The 13,587-nt window shown below is 46.9% G+C and overlaps 1 protein-coding gene across 1 annotated transcript in view; it reads right to left on the bottom strand.

The window, feature by feature from the left end:
* Nucleotides 1–801, bottom strand: part of pdia8 (protein disulfide isomerase family A, member 8) — a gene marked incomplete at its 5' end in the record, with an annotated part of 42,466 nt that extends 41,665 nt beyond the window's left edge. Inside the window, 2 exons of the mRNA XM_084311995.1 lie at nt 124–202; nt 635–801. Coding sequence (XP_084168121.1) covers nt 124–202; nt 635–801 — 246 coding nt within the window. The remainder of the gene's footprint in view (nt 1–123; nt 203–634) is intronic.
* Between the last annotated feature and the right edge of the window lie 12,786 nt (nt 802–13,587).

The raw sequence follows: 13,587 nt of genomic DNA, 5'->3' as shown, positions 1-13,587 counted from the left end.
TTTCCCTCAGCCAAAGTGGGCCGGTGACTTCAGGCAGGCAACCCCGGCCCTGATCAACTAAATCTTTCATAGACCATTATTAACCCCCCCTCTCACTCCATCTCTTCTTCCAGAGTGCTTTACCTTAGCGAGCGCTACTGTGCCTTTCAGTCGAGTCGCTGCCTTTTCAAAATCCGGAGCCAACTTCTTACAATGACCACACCTGAGAGGAGGGAGGGAAGGAGGGAGGGAGGGAGAAAAAAAAAAGATTTGAGCAGATCATGCTAGGGATGGATAATTGATTCCATTTCAAACACAATCACGTTCATACAAACAAACAGGTACTGGTGGTGATGACCAAGGCTAGTAGACACCATTCATGATGGCAGGAGAAAACACAGGAGCTCAGAGAGTATGGGTGCGAGTAGCTAAATATACAAAGTCCAGCCAGGATTGCATGTTAGCCAAACCCCGCTTGCCCTACCAACCAGGCAGCTACACATAATAACGTAATGTGCATACAAACACAAGGCATACTCATAAAATAAATGAATTAATAACGCTACATTAACTAAAACTCGGTGATGCATAATTCAAGCCTCGCACACGAAATGATTGTTGTCGTTTTATTTGCATCGTCTGTCCCGTTAGTTACCATGGAGCGTAAAACGTCACAAGCATGGTCTCGTGCTCTGCGGCCAGGTAGTCGAAGTCCTCGTCTCCCAGCTGGACAACATCACTCCTTCCGAACACCGGTCCACAACAACACGCCAGTATCGTTAACGTCAACGCGGGTATAACGGTTAAATAGATGTCAGCCATGATTCTAATCACAAGGGATATGAAATACAACTATGAATCATTCATGAATATAAACTCAAGAGATATGAAGGTCCGTTGTTGGCGAGGTCCCCCCTACTACCCCCCGCTGTCCTCCACTTAGCTGTCAAATTAAAGGGCGGGACATAAACAGAAAAGGCCGGAAAGCGAACGTCTTATTGGTCGAGAGGCGACGATGATGTGATGTAACAGTTCCATTGGTCCGGCTGTATGTCAGTGGACAGAATTGTCAGAAATTGTGATTATTTCTCCTATGTTAAACATTATGTTTCATTGCATTTGTACAGTATTATTTGCATAATAATCATTGTATACCCACATGAAAAAAAGACATTGAAGAACTACAAAATAAATTTTATTCACTGTAGAGTAAAATATCTTTAATTCAAACATGAGCTGACATCCATCACTCCGTTAAATTAACAGTCAACCAAATAAAAACAATATTTGCTTACTAAAGATGTACTGTATTATTAAATGACTGGGGTTGTGAAGTGTTTGGTAATAACTATCTCTAAAATGTGGATTTCATCCAACATGTTCTGTAAAAAAGAAAAGAAAAAACAAATTGTTCTTCATTTCAGTTTACTAACCCCCAATACATTCCAAACAGTAGATCTACGTAGTTAAAGGGGCACTTCACCAAAAACCAATGCTGGTTTATTCTGCACATAATCTCACACATCCCCAAAACAGTTTTGCACATTCATTTAGTTTGACAGATATTGAGAGTAAATTCATTTGAACAGTCACCAGTGCTGAATTGTTGTGTTGTGCTCCCCCACAAAAAATGTGACTACCACCAAACCGCTGCTAAATGTCGCTATATCAATGGTGCAATAACAAGTAGTTGTAATTCCCCAACACTGATTACCATAATTGTACACTATTTACACTTCTACTCCACAGTGGCGCCTGGACAGAGGCAGCTCGTTAGAGCAGCTCCTCCCCACACCCCAATTTCCCCAAAGGGATCAATAAAGGATTATCTTATCTTATCTTCCACTCTGTTTCAGTCGCCATGATTGTACAACTCACGTCTACTAAGGTAAAACACACAGGCTTCTATGACAAACATATGAATAATGAACAAGCCGTGATGTTTATTCCACGTCCAGCGACACAGGATGACACAGTGATACCCACCCCTGTTCAACTGGTAAGAATGAGTTACTATTCCCATCGTGCCAAGTGAAGGAATTATCTTTTTGGAGGAAAAGCAATACTTTTATTCTACACCTTTCTAAACGTGAAAAAAGAAGATACCAACGTAAAAATGTTATAGCACCTTTTAACGCTTAAAATTCTGACTTATGGGGATTCTTCATATCGGGCTGGTAAATCATCCTCGATTGCCGGGATCTGAATGGTATCGATAAAAGATTTGCCATCCCTGTTGATGGATATACAGTGGCAGGTGAGGCCCCTGAAACAGCCCTGTTGATGGATATACAGTGACAGGTGCCCCTGAAACAGCCCTGTTGATGGATATACAGTGGCAGGTGAGGCCCCTGAAACAGCCTTGTTGATGGATATACAGTGGCAGGTGGGAAGGCCCCTGAAACAGCCCTGTTGATGGATATACAGTGACAGGTGGGGGGGGGGCCTGAAACAGGCCTGTTGATGGATATACAGTGACAGGTGGGAAGGCCCCTGAAACTGAAATAGTGATAAGACCATGTTACAATGAAACTGAAACAAACAAACATTCTTTAAAAACACACTAAGATTTGGGATCTTTTGGAATGACGACCACAAAGACTCGACCGATGATTCGACTCGACCGTAGTCGCCAGATGATTTAAAAAAATATATATATATATTTTTTAATGCAGTCAGGCCACTGAACTTAGAAGCAGGCCAGGCCAGTGTTTCTAGTTGCAGCGGCGCAATAGTTAGATAACCTAGGTGGGGAACAACCAGATCACTGCAACTCACACAAGTTGGAGAACTATCTCTCTCTCTCTTGCTCACACACACACACACACACACACACAAAGGGAGCCGCATGTGATTGGTGGAGGTGGGACCCTTACAAAAAACAAAAGATTCATCAAAATCAGTGTTGTTGCTAATCATTGACACATGCTAGCCTGTAATACCCCCCCCCCCCAGAAAAATCTACTTTGCATTTGATATATTGCAAATATATGCCATCACACACACTGGCATTTAAAGGGTTAGAATTATACTAATGAATATGTGGTGTTATGATCAGGGCTGAAGTTGAATAAAAGATTTATGAAAGAAAAAGTGGTATTTCAACATAATTATAGTAATATCTTTATGGCGTTTTTGAAGAGGACAATGTAGTCCCTTATGGTAAGAGTGAGTATTTTCTTTCAATCTGACATTACAAAAAAAGAGAAAATCCATCAAAATCAGTTTTGTTGCTAATCATACATTATGCTAGCCTGTTTTTTAACAATAATTTGTGATGCCATCACAAACACTGGCATTTAACACTATGGCATCCGTCCACGTATATATACGTGTTTCGAAAAAGAGTGTTGTGGACCAGAGCCACGTATATACTCGTGGAAAGTTGTTATTGTTTTATTCCATATTTATAACGCTTCTTAGGTACCCGATCCACTAGCAGGATCTTTTCACATATTTGATTTTCGAAACATGCAGTACCGGCAAGACCCGCTTAGGGGCACCATCGCTCCACTGCAGTATCATTATGTGGATTTAAAAAAAATGCTTTTACAGTTCTGTGGGCGGATCATAGATCCTTGATTCCAAAAGAAGACCCTCCATCTTGGATCAGCTTGCCGAGCGTTTTTTTCAGCATAATGGGATTTATGATTAGCCAATGTGCATATCGATCTACCAGAATCCGATGACTGGTGAGGAAATGCTGCCGGCGATCACATGGCCTGACGGTAGGATATTACCCCAAATTACAGCTGGATTGGACATTGTTTTATAACGTAACGTGATCGATCAATGAAAATGCTATATTGAACGCACACTGTATTGCTAATCAATAATAGTAATCGGCGTTCCCCGCCGCCCCCATTTCATCCATAGATGCTCTGTAATAGTCCGGATGCTACGCAGTTTGTTTTATTTCATTCATATATATACAGCAGAAAATGGCGTTTGATATAACGGCGCCAACGTTTAGCCTTTTTTGCAGCCTCCTGCAGAAAAGCCTAGACTAAAAGCGCGATATACCTTATATTCACGACGCTATAAAATGACAACCAACTGATGGATTTTTATTTTCTTTAAGCCATTATGAAGGCACGGTTTATGCACTCAAGTGACAATGACAATGGACAGATAGCAATACTATAAATGATATATAAAGCTCTTAGAAAGTACATCGGTTTGTTTACAATCCGCTGTCCTCTGAGGCCTAAATCGCCGCGCCCCGCCGGTCGCCATAGTGTTAAAGGGTACAAATAAAAAAATCCCTACACCAGAATGCAGGAAATAAAAATTCCTGGTGGGGGACCCCCCGCTTAAAAAGTGGCCTGACTGGGGCTATATTTCGCACTATATTTCCTGGCCTGAATGATTTCCCCAGTCCGGCCCTGGTTAAAAGCCTCCAATGCTTATTAGTGTGTGTGTGTTTGAACCTTTGCATGTTTCAACCCTACATTTCCATTTAAAAAAAAAAATATATATATATATATTTTAAATTCTTTTTAAATGTTTTTTTACCTCCTATTATAATAGTGGGGGTTGCGGCTCTCTGACACCGTTATTTCAGGGGTCGCGGTCTGAAAACTTTAGGAGCCCCTGTTTTAACCGCCTGGACATTATGCATTTTCTTTCTAAAGTGGTTACCAATGGTTACGGGCAGCCATGTTGAAAGAATAAGAACTACACAAACATTCCGCACAAAGCCTCCATTGCATAAATGCATTGATGTTTTATGGTTCACACAGTGCAAGCGGTTGGTAGTGTATTCATTCAATAGACATTCTGTGATAATCTTCCTGACATCTCTGGTCAACAATTACAGCAGCAGTTATTCTACTGCACTTTAATACATTACAAAACAAAAAAATTGTGAGGCAGGTGTGACAAGAAATAAGAGACTTGCGAGGATGTATACAATAGGAGCAGATAGACCCGTTTAACTAGTGAACATCTATAATCATGTGACCTTATTACTAATTATAGATTCTGCATTCAGACTGTGGCAGTAAGATGGCAAAACCAAAATAAATTCTGAATGTGACGGCCATTCAGAGTTGTGCTGCGGTCCTCTGCTATGGATCTCCAAACGGAACATTTGAGACGACCTGTCAAAATGTGGCTTCTCGTCTTTTGTCTCATACAACGAAGAGAGAGCTGGTCCCCTACGACGTGTTACTTGCAGAATATCAAATTTAAGTTTTTTTTATCATCGCTCTGAAAACATCCAAATAAGGACAGCAAATTTCCGATTTTAACACTTTTAATACAATGCAAACTTGACAGAATATACCTCCCTGACTGATACCTCCCACAGTTGTGTAAATCACTACCATCTGAACCAGCCCAATCTCGCTTAAAATATGTAAATAAAGTACTAATCAACCACAGGAAAAAAGGTACATAATGTGTCTTATGGTAAGTAATATTCACATATTATATTGAAAATGTAACATATGTACGTATTACAAATAAGTACATATGTTGTGAAGGGCCAGATTAAACCGAATATATATATTTATTATATATATATATTTAATTGTATTTGTATATTCTCTAATATTCCTTGATATCCCTTGTATATTCCTTGTACAATATGCATTGAATATCCATTCTAGCCTACTGAACATCCCATAATAGTCTCCATTCTACTATTGGTCGAGACCTTGGTGCCAGGCTGCCATACCCCCCAGACCCAGTTCAAACGTACCGCTCAACATGTACGAACAAGTCCTAGTTCCGCGTAGGAATCTGGCTACCGCACCACTAACGGTACTATTTGTTCATAGTGCGTATATATACTGCGCTACTAAAGTAGGACTTCCTTTTTAGTCCAGTTTCTTACCCTCCAATAGAGTGACAGACGTAAAGCCTCCCCGCGACGCCACGTGTGGGAGTAAGGCCAAGTTCGGCCTACCATCGGTATTGAGACATCGTGTATATTAATATTTGAATAGTCATATTTGGCACTATATCGTCGAGTTGGACGTAGTCTATTAAGCTAATAATAGTCTATTCATATGTAGTGCTTCGTGCGGTGAGAATACTATCGTAGTCAGTACCCCATCGTTTCGGGCAGAGAACTGGCTGCTTATCCAGGGTGGCCGACCCCATGCGAGGCTGCACCCGAGGAGCCCCAGAGCCGACGAGCGAGTGGACCTGCATACCGGATTATTCTACCGACGACAGCCCGCCTTCCCAGGCACGGATTATGCTTTGTATACAGTGATTATTCTATGGATAAAGACCAACACTGCCGTGTGTTGGAAACCCCCCCCCGGAGAGGACGACAGGTGAGGAGACGCTCTACACGACGAGGTCGCTTCACGTCTCTCCATCGTGGACCGAAGGAATCCGGCCCACAGAGAGTCCAACTGCTTTCATCTGTGGATCGAGGATCGCTGAGGCACCGAGCCGCACAACCGTGGGTTCTCCCAGGATACCCTCGGCCAGACGGATACAGCCAGACTCTACCCCCCCCCCCTTCTCCAGTTGTCTTACAAGCGACCGGAATTCCCCCCTAGTGTATCCAGTTCTATAATCATTAAAGTATCATTGCTATTATTCCTTAAATATTCCAGGTTGTATATTTACCGCCTGCGCCACCAGAGATTGGACGTTCTCTATTGATATACCAACGAATACTCATTTGCCATAAAAGTGCATCCTATTTCAAATCATAAATGTAATTAAGTGATTGCTCTACATACCTTTTGCTATGTATTAATTATTATTAAACGCAGACTTTCGACTTGGTACATTTGTGTTGGATCGTTTCATCTACGTGGGAGTGTTTACCATAATTATTTATGCCTAGTACTGGGTGGCCAGAGTCTAAAGTACAAGAGGTAGTGGTAGTAAGTATCATATCTAACAATACAGTCAGGGAATTGTACCCCTCAGTTACAATTGGTCCTTCGAGCCGGATGGTAATTAGTGTAATATTAATATAGTGTTATTAATATTGAAATGGCCTATGATGAACACTCCACGAAACGATCCTCCTAACCAACGCCCGCAGCGCGAACGACGGCTCCCTCAGTACTTAGAGGCTTACGCTGTCAGTCAACAACCTAGTCTTCTACTAACAGTAAACGCGGTAAAACTAGAAAGTAAAAGTATGTCTAACCCCAACGCCCAGACTACGCCGACCATAGAGGCCCCTACGGGTTCTAATGTAACTGACCAAGTTCACGGTGGGGACCAGTGGGAACCAGACATGACTTCACACCCCGCCAGTACTGAAGAAGTAGTCCCCGATGAGTCCCGGGAGGAATACAACGCTACAGAGAGAGAACTCGGCACGGAAGAAGACGGGGAGAGCACCGTGGAGATAGAGCTCCAAGGCTCCGCAAGGAGTACCCCGAGGGAAGGCTCCCCTATACAACCGCCTTCTCCCAGCGAGGCAGAGAGGACCCTACAGCAGGCCTTCCTCATCAGCCTGAACGCCGCTGCTGAACGCGACCGACTGCAGATCCAGCAGCGGAGCGAAGAAGAGCATATACGTCTAGAAATAAGACGCATTCAGAGGGAAGAGAATGTGGCCCGAGACCGAGCAGACAGCCAGCGAGCAGCTGCTGGTGCTCTACGGGACGCAGAGCGCGACAGACAGCAAGCGCAACTAATAGAACAGCTGATCAGACGGACAACACCCTCTCCCTCCGCCAGAGGCTCCAGGAACTCGTCTAGACACACCTCCAGGGCGGCATCCCCTAGCCGAGTAAACAACCCTGAACTTGACCAACAGACGAGGTCTATACCCCCCACAGACCACCTCCCCCCACCGGTCCAAGCAAGACCTAGCAACCGGGAAGGAGCAGCATATCCTGTGGAGAGGCTAAACCAGAGACTACAAGCACTGGATGACCTAACTGAAGACGAAGAGGAAGAGGAGGAGAACCACACCCGACGACAGCACAGTACTCTACCGGACCAGGAGGTCCGGTACAGCCCAGGCTATACTCCCACGGAGCTGCGCTACAGACCCCCGACTCTATACCCGGGTGAGCACGACGCACGACCCGCACCGAGGAACAGCACCTGGACAAGCGGGCCATGGTACACTGCCGGTACCAGCCCATACCAAGGAGCGGGAGGAGACTCGCCTAGGAGGCCTCTCCCCCAACGCTCGCCGATGTATCCACAGTCAGTGTCATACATTGGCACGCCTATGGTACCCGACTTCACCCAAGAGAACCGGGCCCAGTATACAGAACTCCGCATGTGTCTGGAGACCATGTTGGTGGATGTATTGGATGAACGCCATAAATACGCCATCCTACTGAAGCACTTAAAGGTACCCCGCGCACATAATATAGCGCTCGCCTACGCGACTTCCACCACCCCATACACAGCAGCGCTGGTAGCATTGGACCAGAGGTATGGGCGCATATGGGATTACGTGATCCAGGAGATCCGACACATCGACCGCTTACCCCCAGCAATAGACAATCGAGCACTGGACGACCTGTCCATCAGAGTGCAGTCCCTGGTAGGGATGTTGGGAGCGCAGAGAGAGAAGGGGAGGCATGAACTTTACGCCAACTCAAATGTGGAAAGGATCTTGGAGAAGCTGCCGCCCGCTCGACAGGAGCGTTTTAGGCGGCAGAGAGACCACCGAGACCCGAATGGCCCCGAACCGAACCTCCTCGATCTAGCAGACTTCCTGGCGAGAGAAGTCAGCAGCCTACGGCTAGATACATTCGGACGGAGCACCCCTGGCTCCAGAGAAGGAACCAGACGACTAAATGATGGAAGAAGATCGGTGACTGTGATGCACCAATCGGAGTCAGTACCGAGCAGCAGGAGCCACAGTACCCCCTCCAGAACGGAGAAGTGGAAGATAGTGTGCCCCTACTGTGAGAAAGAACACTGGCTAGCGCAATGTGACTCCTTCCCCAAGCTGAACGCGGAGGAAGCAAGTCAATGGATAAAGTCCAACAAGCGCTGTTTTCGCTGTGCGCGCTCACACATGGCAGCCGAATGCCGCTTAAAGAAAAGGTGCACCAAGTGCGATGGAGCCCATCTGGACATACTTCACGACAGTAACAGACGGCGCCCTTCACCCGCACCATCCAGCAGCAAAGCGAGCGTCATGTACATCGATCCCGCCAGCAGCAGTGGAGCCCGAGTACTCCTAAAAGTAGTGCGTGTGACACTAAGCTACCAGAATAAAGTCCTGGACACTTACGCCGTCCTCGATGACGGGTCAGAGAAGACCCTTCTGCTCGCCTCCGCTGCGGCCCAGCTAGGGCTGCGGGGAAGCGAAACCCAAATGACAATTCGGACAATAAGACGAGATTTGAAGACGATAAAGGGCGAGAATGTCTCATTCTCTATCGCAGCAAGCGGCCAGCCTGAGCGACGGTACCAGATTACAGACGCTTTCACCAGCCAAGAAATAGGACTGTCGCGGTACACATACCCCGTCGCCAAGCTGATGGAGAAATATGCACATCTGCGCAAGTTACCGATCCCGCTCATAGACAATGCTATGCCGACCCTGTTGATAGGCTCCGACCATGCAGACCTCATTGTCCCGATAGACCGGGTTCATACCGGACCCCGAGGCTGTCCTGCAGCAGTCGAGACCCGTTTGGGATGGACTCTCCAAGGCCCGCTCGCCAAATCTCTCAACCGAAGTACAACCACTAGATGTCTCCACTCCCGAGTCACAGAGGGAGAAACCGCACTCCTGCAACACGTAGAGCGGCTATGGACCTTGGAACAAATGCCCTTTAAGAACGGAAAGAAAGACATTCGCTCTAAAGATGACATTTACGCCATTCACCTCCTCGAGACAGGGACCAAGAGAGTCCCGGTCAACGGCGTGTTGAGATACGCCACGCCACTCCTGCGGCGAGAAGGAATGCCTACTTTCCACGCCAAGACAGACGCCACAGAACGGTACCTGCTGAACACGGAGCGGCGCTTAGCCAAGAACCCCGCCCAAGAGAGTGTATACCGCGCTGAGATTGAGAAGCTCATCACAGCGGGACACGTCACAAAGATGGACATTAAAGAGGCTGACCAGACCACTGAATCGTGGTACGTGCCTCACCACAAGGTCCATCACAACGGTAAAGACCGCATAGTATTTAACTGCAGCTACCAGATCGGATCCCAAAATCTGAATAAAGAGTTACTGCCCGGTCCCACACTCGGCCCCTCCCTACTCGGCGTTCTACTCCGCTTCCGCCAGGAAAAGGTGGCCATCAGCGGGGACATTAAAGGAATGTTCCTGCAGGTGAGATTAGTAGAGGAGGACAAGCCCCTGTTACGGTTCCTATGGAGAGAGAAGCCAGGAGATGAGCACCCAGCCATCTACCAATGGGAAGTCCTCCCCTTCGGAACGACGTGCAGCCCCTGCTGTGCTACATTTGCACTACAGAAACATGTAGCAGAGGACCCAGCAGCGGACGAAGAGGTCCGACACAGCGTAAAGAACAGCTTCTACGTAGACAACTGTCTACAAAGCCTTTCAACCCAGGAAGAAGCCGAGGCTCTCCTGATTAAACTCCGCGCCTCATTGATCAAAGGCGGCTTTGATCTCAGGCAGTGGGCCAGCAGCGATCCGCAAGTACTGCGCAGCCTCTCCTCCGAGGACAAGGCAGCCAGCAGCGAGACCTGGATGGCTACAATCCCGGGAGAAGCCCAGGAGATGACCCTGGGATTGGTGTGGCGATTCAAAACAGATTCGCTTCACTACAGACACAAGCCCCTGACTACGGAGCAGGGAAGGCCGGCGGCGGCGCCGACCACCAGACGGAGTGTGTACACAACACTCGCCCGACAATATGACCCGCTAGGATGTATTCTACCGTACACCACCAGGGCAAAAATGATTGTACGAGCATTGTGGGACAAGGACCAGGGCTGGGACGACCCCATTCCCGCACACCTTGCATCCACCTGGAGAGAGTGGGAGATGGAGCTCCACTCACTCCCAGGCGTTAATATGCGCCGAAGCTACTTCCCACCCACGGCGAGGCCAGAGACATGTAAAATGGACTTACACGTCTTCAGTGACGCCTCAGAGGTCGCATACGGATCAGTAGCCTACTTGCGGGCCCAAGAAGAGGGGGGAGAGATCTACACAGCATTTGTCCTCGCCCGCTCGAGAATAGCCCCACGCAAGCAACAATCTATCCCACGCCTAGAGCTCTGCGCAGCCCTAGCCGGAGCGCACCTAGCCACGCTCATCCAACGTGAGCTCACCATACCGGTGTCTAGAACAATCCTGTGGTCAGATTCCACGACAGTACTCGCCTGGATCAAATCGGACTCATGCAAGTACAAAGTCTTCGTGGGAGTCAGAGTCACCGAGATTCAAGACTTAACCGAAGAGTTAACCGGAGAAACAGAGTGGCGCTACGTTGATACAAAACAGAACCCAGCTGACGTCATCACCCGGGGAATGCCCCTAGATGACCTCACCCGTCGCAATGTCTACAGTGACGGCCCAGCATTCCTAAAGCTCCCGGAAGGAGAGTGGCCCACGCCTATCCCGAGGGAAGCCAGTCAGGAGGAGGCTGAGAATAAGAAGCCTGTGTTCTGTGGATTGAGCACTGTTATCTCCGCAGACCCCAACATAGATGATTGCACTACCATAGAGAGTGCACAACAAAGGACATTCCTACTGCACTACCTACCGTCTCTACAGACCCGCCAGAAGTGGGTAAAGGAGAGAGACAATTTGACAGAAGGAACAGTCGTCATGATTATTGATCAATCACTGCCCAGAGCTATGTGGCCGGCCGGCCGCGTAAGCAAAGTGATCACCGGTGCCGACGGCAAGGTCCGAGCAGCTGAAGTGCTTGTCCAGGGTCGCACTTACACCCGTCCCGTGGCGAGGCTCATAGAACTGCCCCGACTCCCAGACACAATCGATGATGACCATGACCCTATAACCCTATGACTTTGTGAAGTTGACTGACCCCTACAGCAAACCCTTATGTGTAAATAGACAACGCGATTAATCTGTCTCTGCTTAACTGATTAGGTCTGGGACCAATCAGGGGGTGGCTGTTGTGAAGGGCCAGATTAAACCGAATATATATATTTATTATATATATATATTTAATTGTATTTGTATATTCTCTAATATTCCTTGATATCCCTTGTATATTCCTTGTACAATATGCATTGAATATCCATTCTAGCCTACTGAACATCCCATAATAGTCTCCATTCTACTATTGGTCGAGACCTTAGTGCCAGGCTGCCATACCCCCCAGACCCAGTTCAAACGTACCGCTCAACATGTACGAACAAGTCCTAGTTCCGCGTAGGAATCTGGCTACCGCACCACTAACGGTACTATTTGTTCATAGTGCGTATATATACTGCGCTACTAAAGTAGGACTTCCTTTTTAGTCCAGTTTCTTACCCTCCAATAGAGTGACAGACGTAAAGCCTCCCCGCGACGCCACGTGTGGGAGTAAGGCCAAGTTCGGCCTACCATCGGTATTGAGACATCGTGTATATTAATATTTGAATAGTCATATTTGGCACTATATCGTCGAGTTGGACGTAGTCTATTAAGCTAATAATAGTCTATTCATATGTAGTGCTTCGTGCGGTGAGAATACTATCGTAGTCAGTACCCCATCGTTTCGGGCAGAGAACTGGCTGCTTATCCAGGGTGGCCGACCCCATGCGAGGCTGCACCCGAGGAGCCCCAGAGCCGACGAGCGAGTGGACCTGCATACCGGATTATTCTACCGACGACAGCCCGCCTTCCCAGGCACGGATTATGCTTTGTATACAGTGATTATTCTATGGATAAAGACCAACACTGCCGTGTGTTGGAAACCCCCCCCCGGAGAGGACGACAGGTGAGGAGACGCTCTACACGACGAGGTCGCTTCACGTCTCTCCATCGTGGACCGAAGGAATCCGGCCCACAGAGAGTCCAACTGCTTTCATCTGTGGATCGAGGATCGCTGAGGCACCGAGCCGCACAACCGTGGGTTCTCCCAGGATACCCTCGGCCAGACGGATACAGCCAGACTCTACCCCCCCCCCCTTCTCCAGTTGTCTTACAAGCGACCGGAATTCCCCCCTAGTGTATCCAGTTCTATAATCATTAAAGTATCATTGCTATTATTCCTTAAATATTCCAGGTTGTATATTTACCGCCTGCGCCACCAGAGATTGGACGTTCTCTATTGATATACCAACGAATACTCATTTGCCATAAAAGTGCATCCTATTTCAAATCATAAATGTAATTAAGTGATTGCTCTACATACCTTTTGCTATGTATTAATTATTATTAAACGCAGACTTTCGACTTGGTACATTTGTGTTGGATCGTTTCATCTACGTGGGAGTGTTTACCATAATTATTTATGCCTAGTACTGGGTGGCCAGAGTCTAAAGTACAAGAGGTAGTGGTAGTAAGTATCATATCTAACAATACAGTCAGGGAATTGTACCCCTCAGTTACAACATATATTACATATAATTCTTTTTTAAACATTTTACATTTTCAGAAACCCTTTAAGGTCCTGCTGGGGATGGAACCCTAACCTTAACCCTAACTTTATGTCTTAACCATAACGTTAAGTGAACATTAAAACTAACTATAAGGGCCAACTTGACTAAACAAAA

The sequence above is a fragment of the Notolepis coatsorum genome (genome assembly GCF_963971535.1).
Source record: "Notolepis coatsorum genome assembly, chromosome: 4".
Taxonomy (NCBI): domain Eukaryota; kingdom Metazoa; phylum Chordata; class Actinopteri; order Aulopiformes; family Paralepididae; genus Notolepis; species Notolepis coatsorum.
This window is presented reverse-complemented; position numbering and strand designations above follow the sequence as displayed.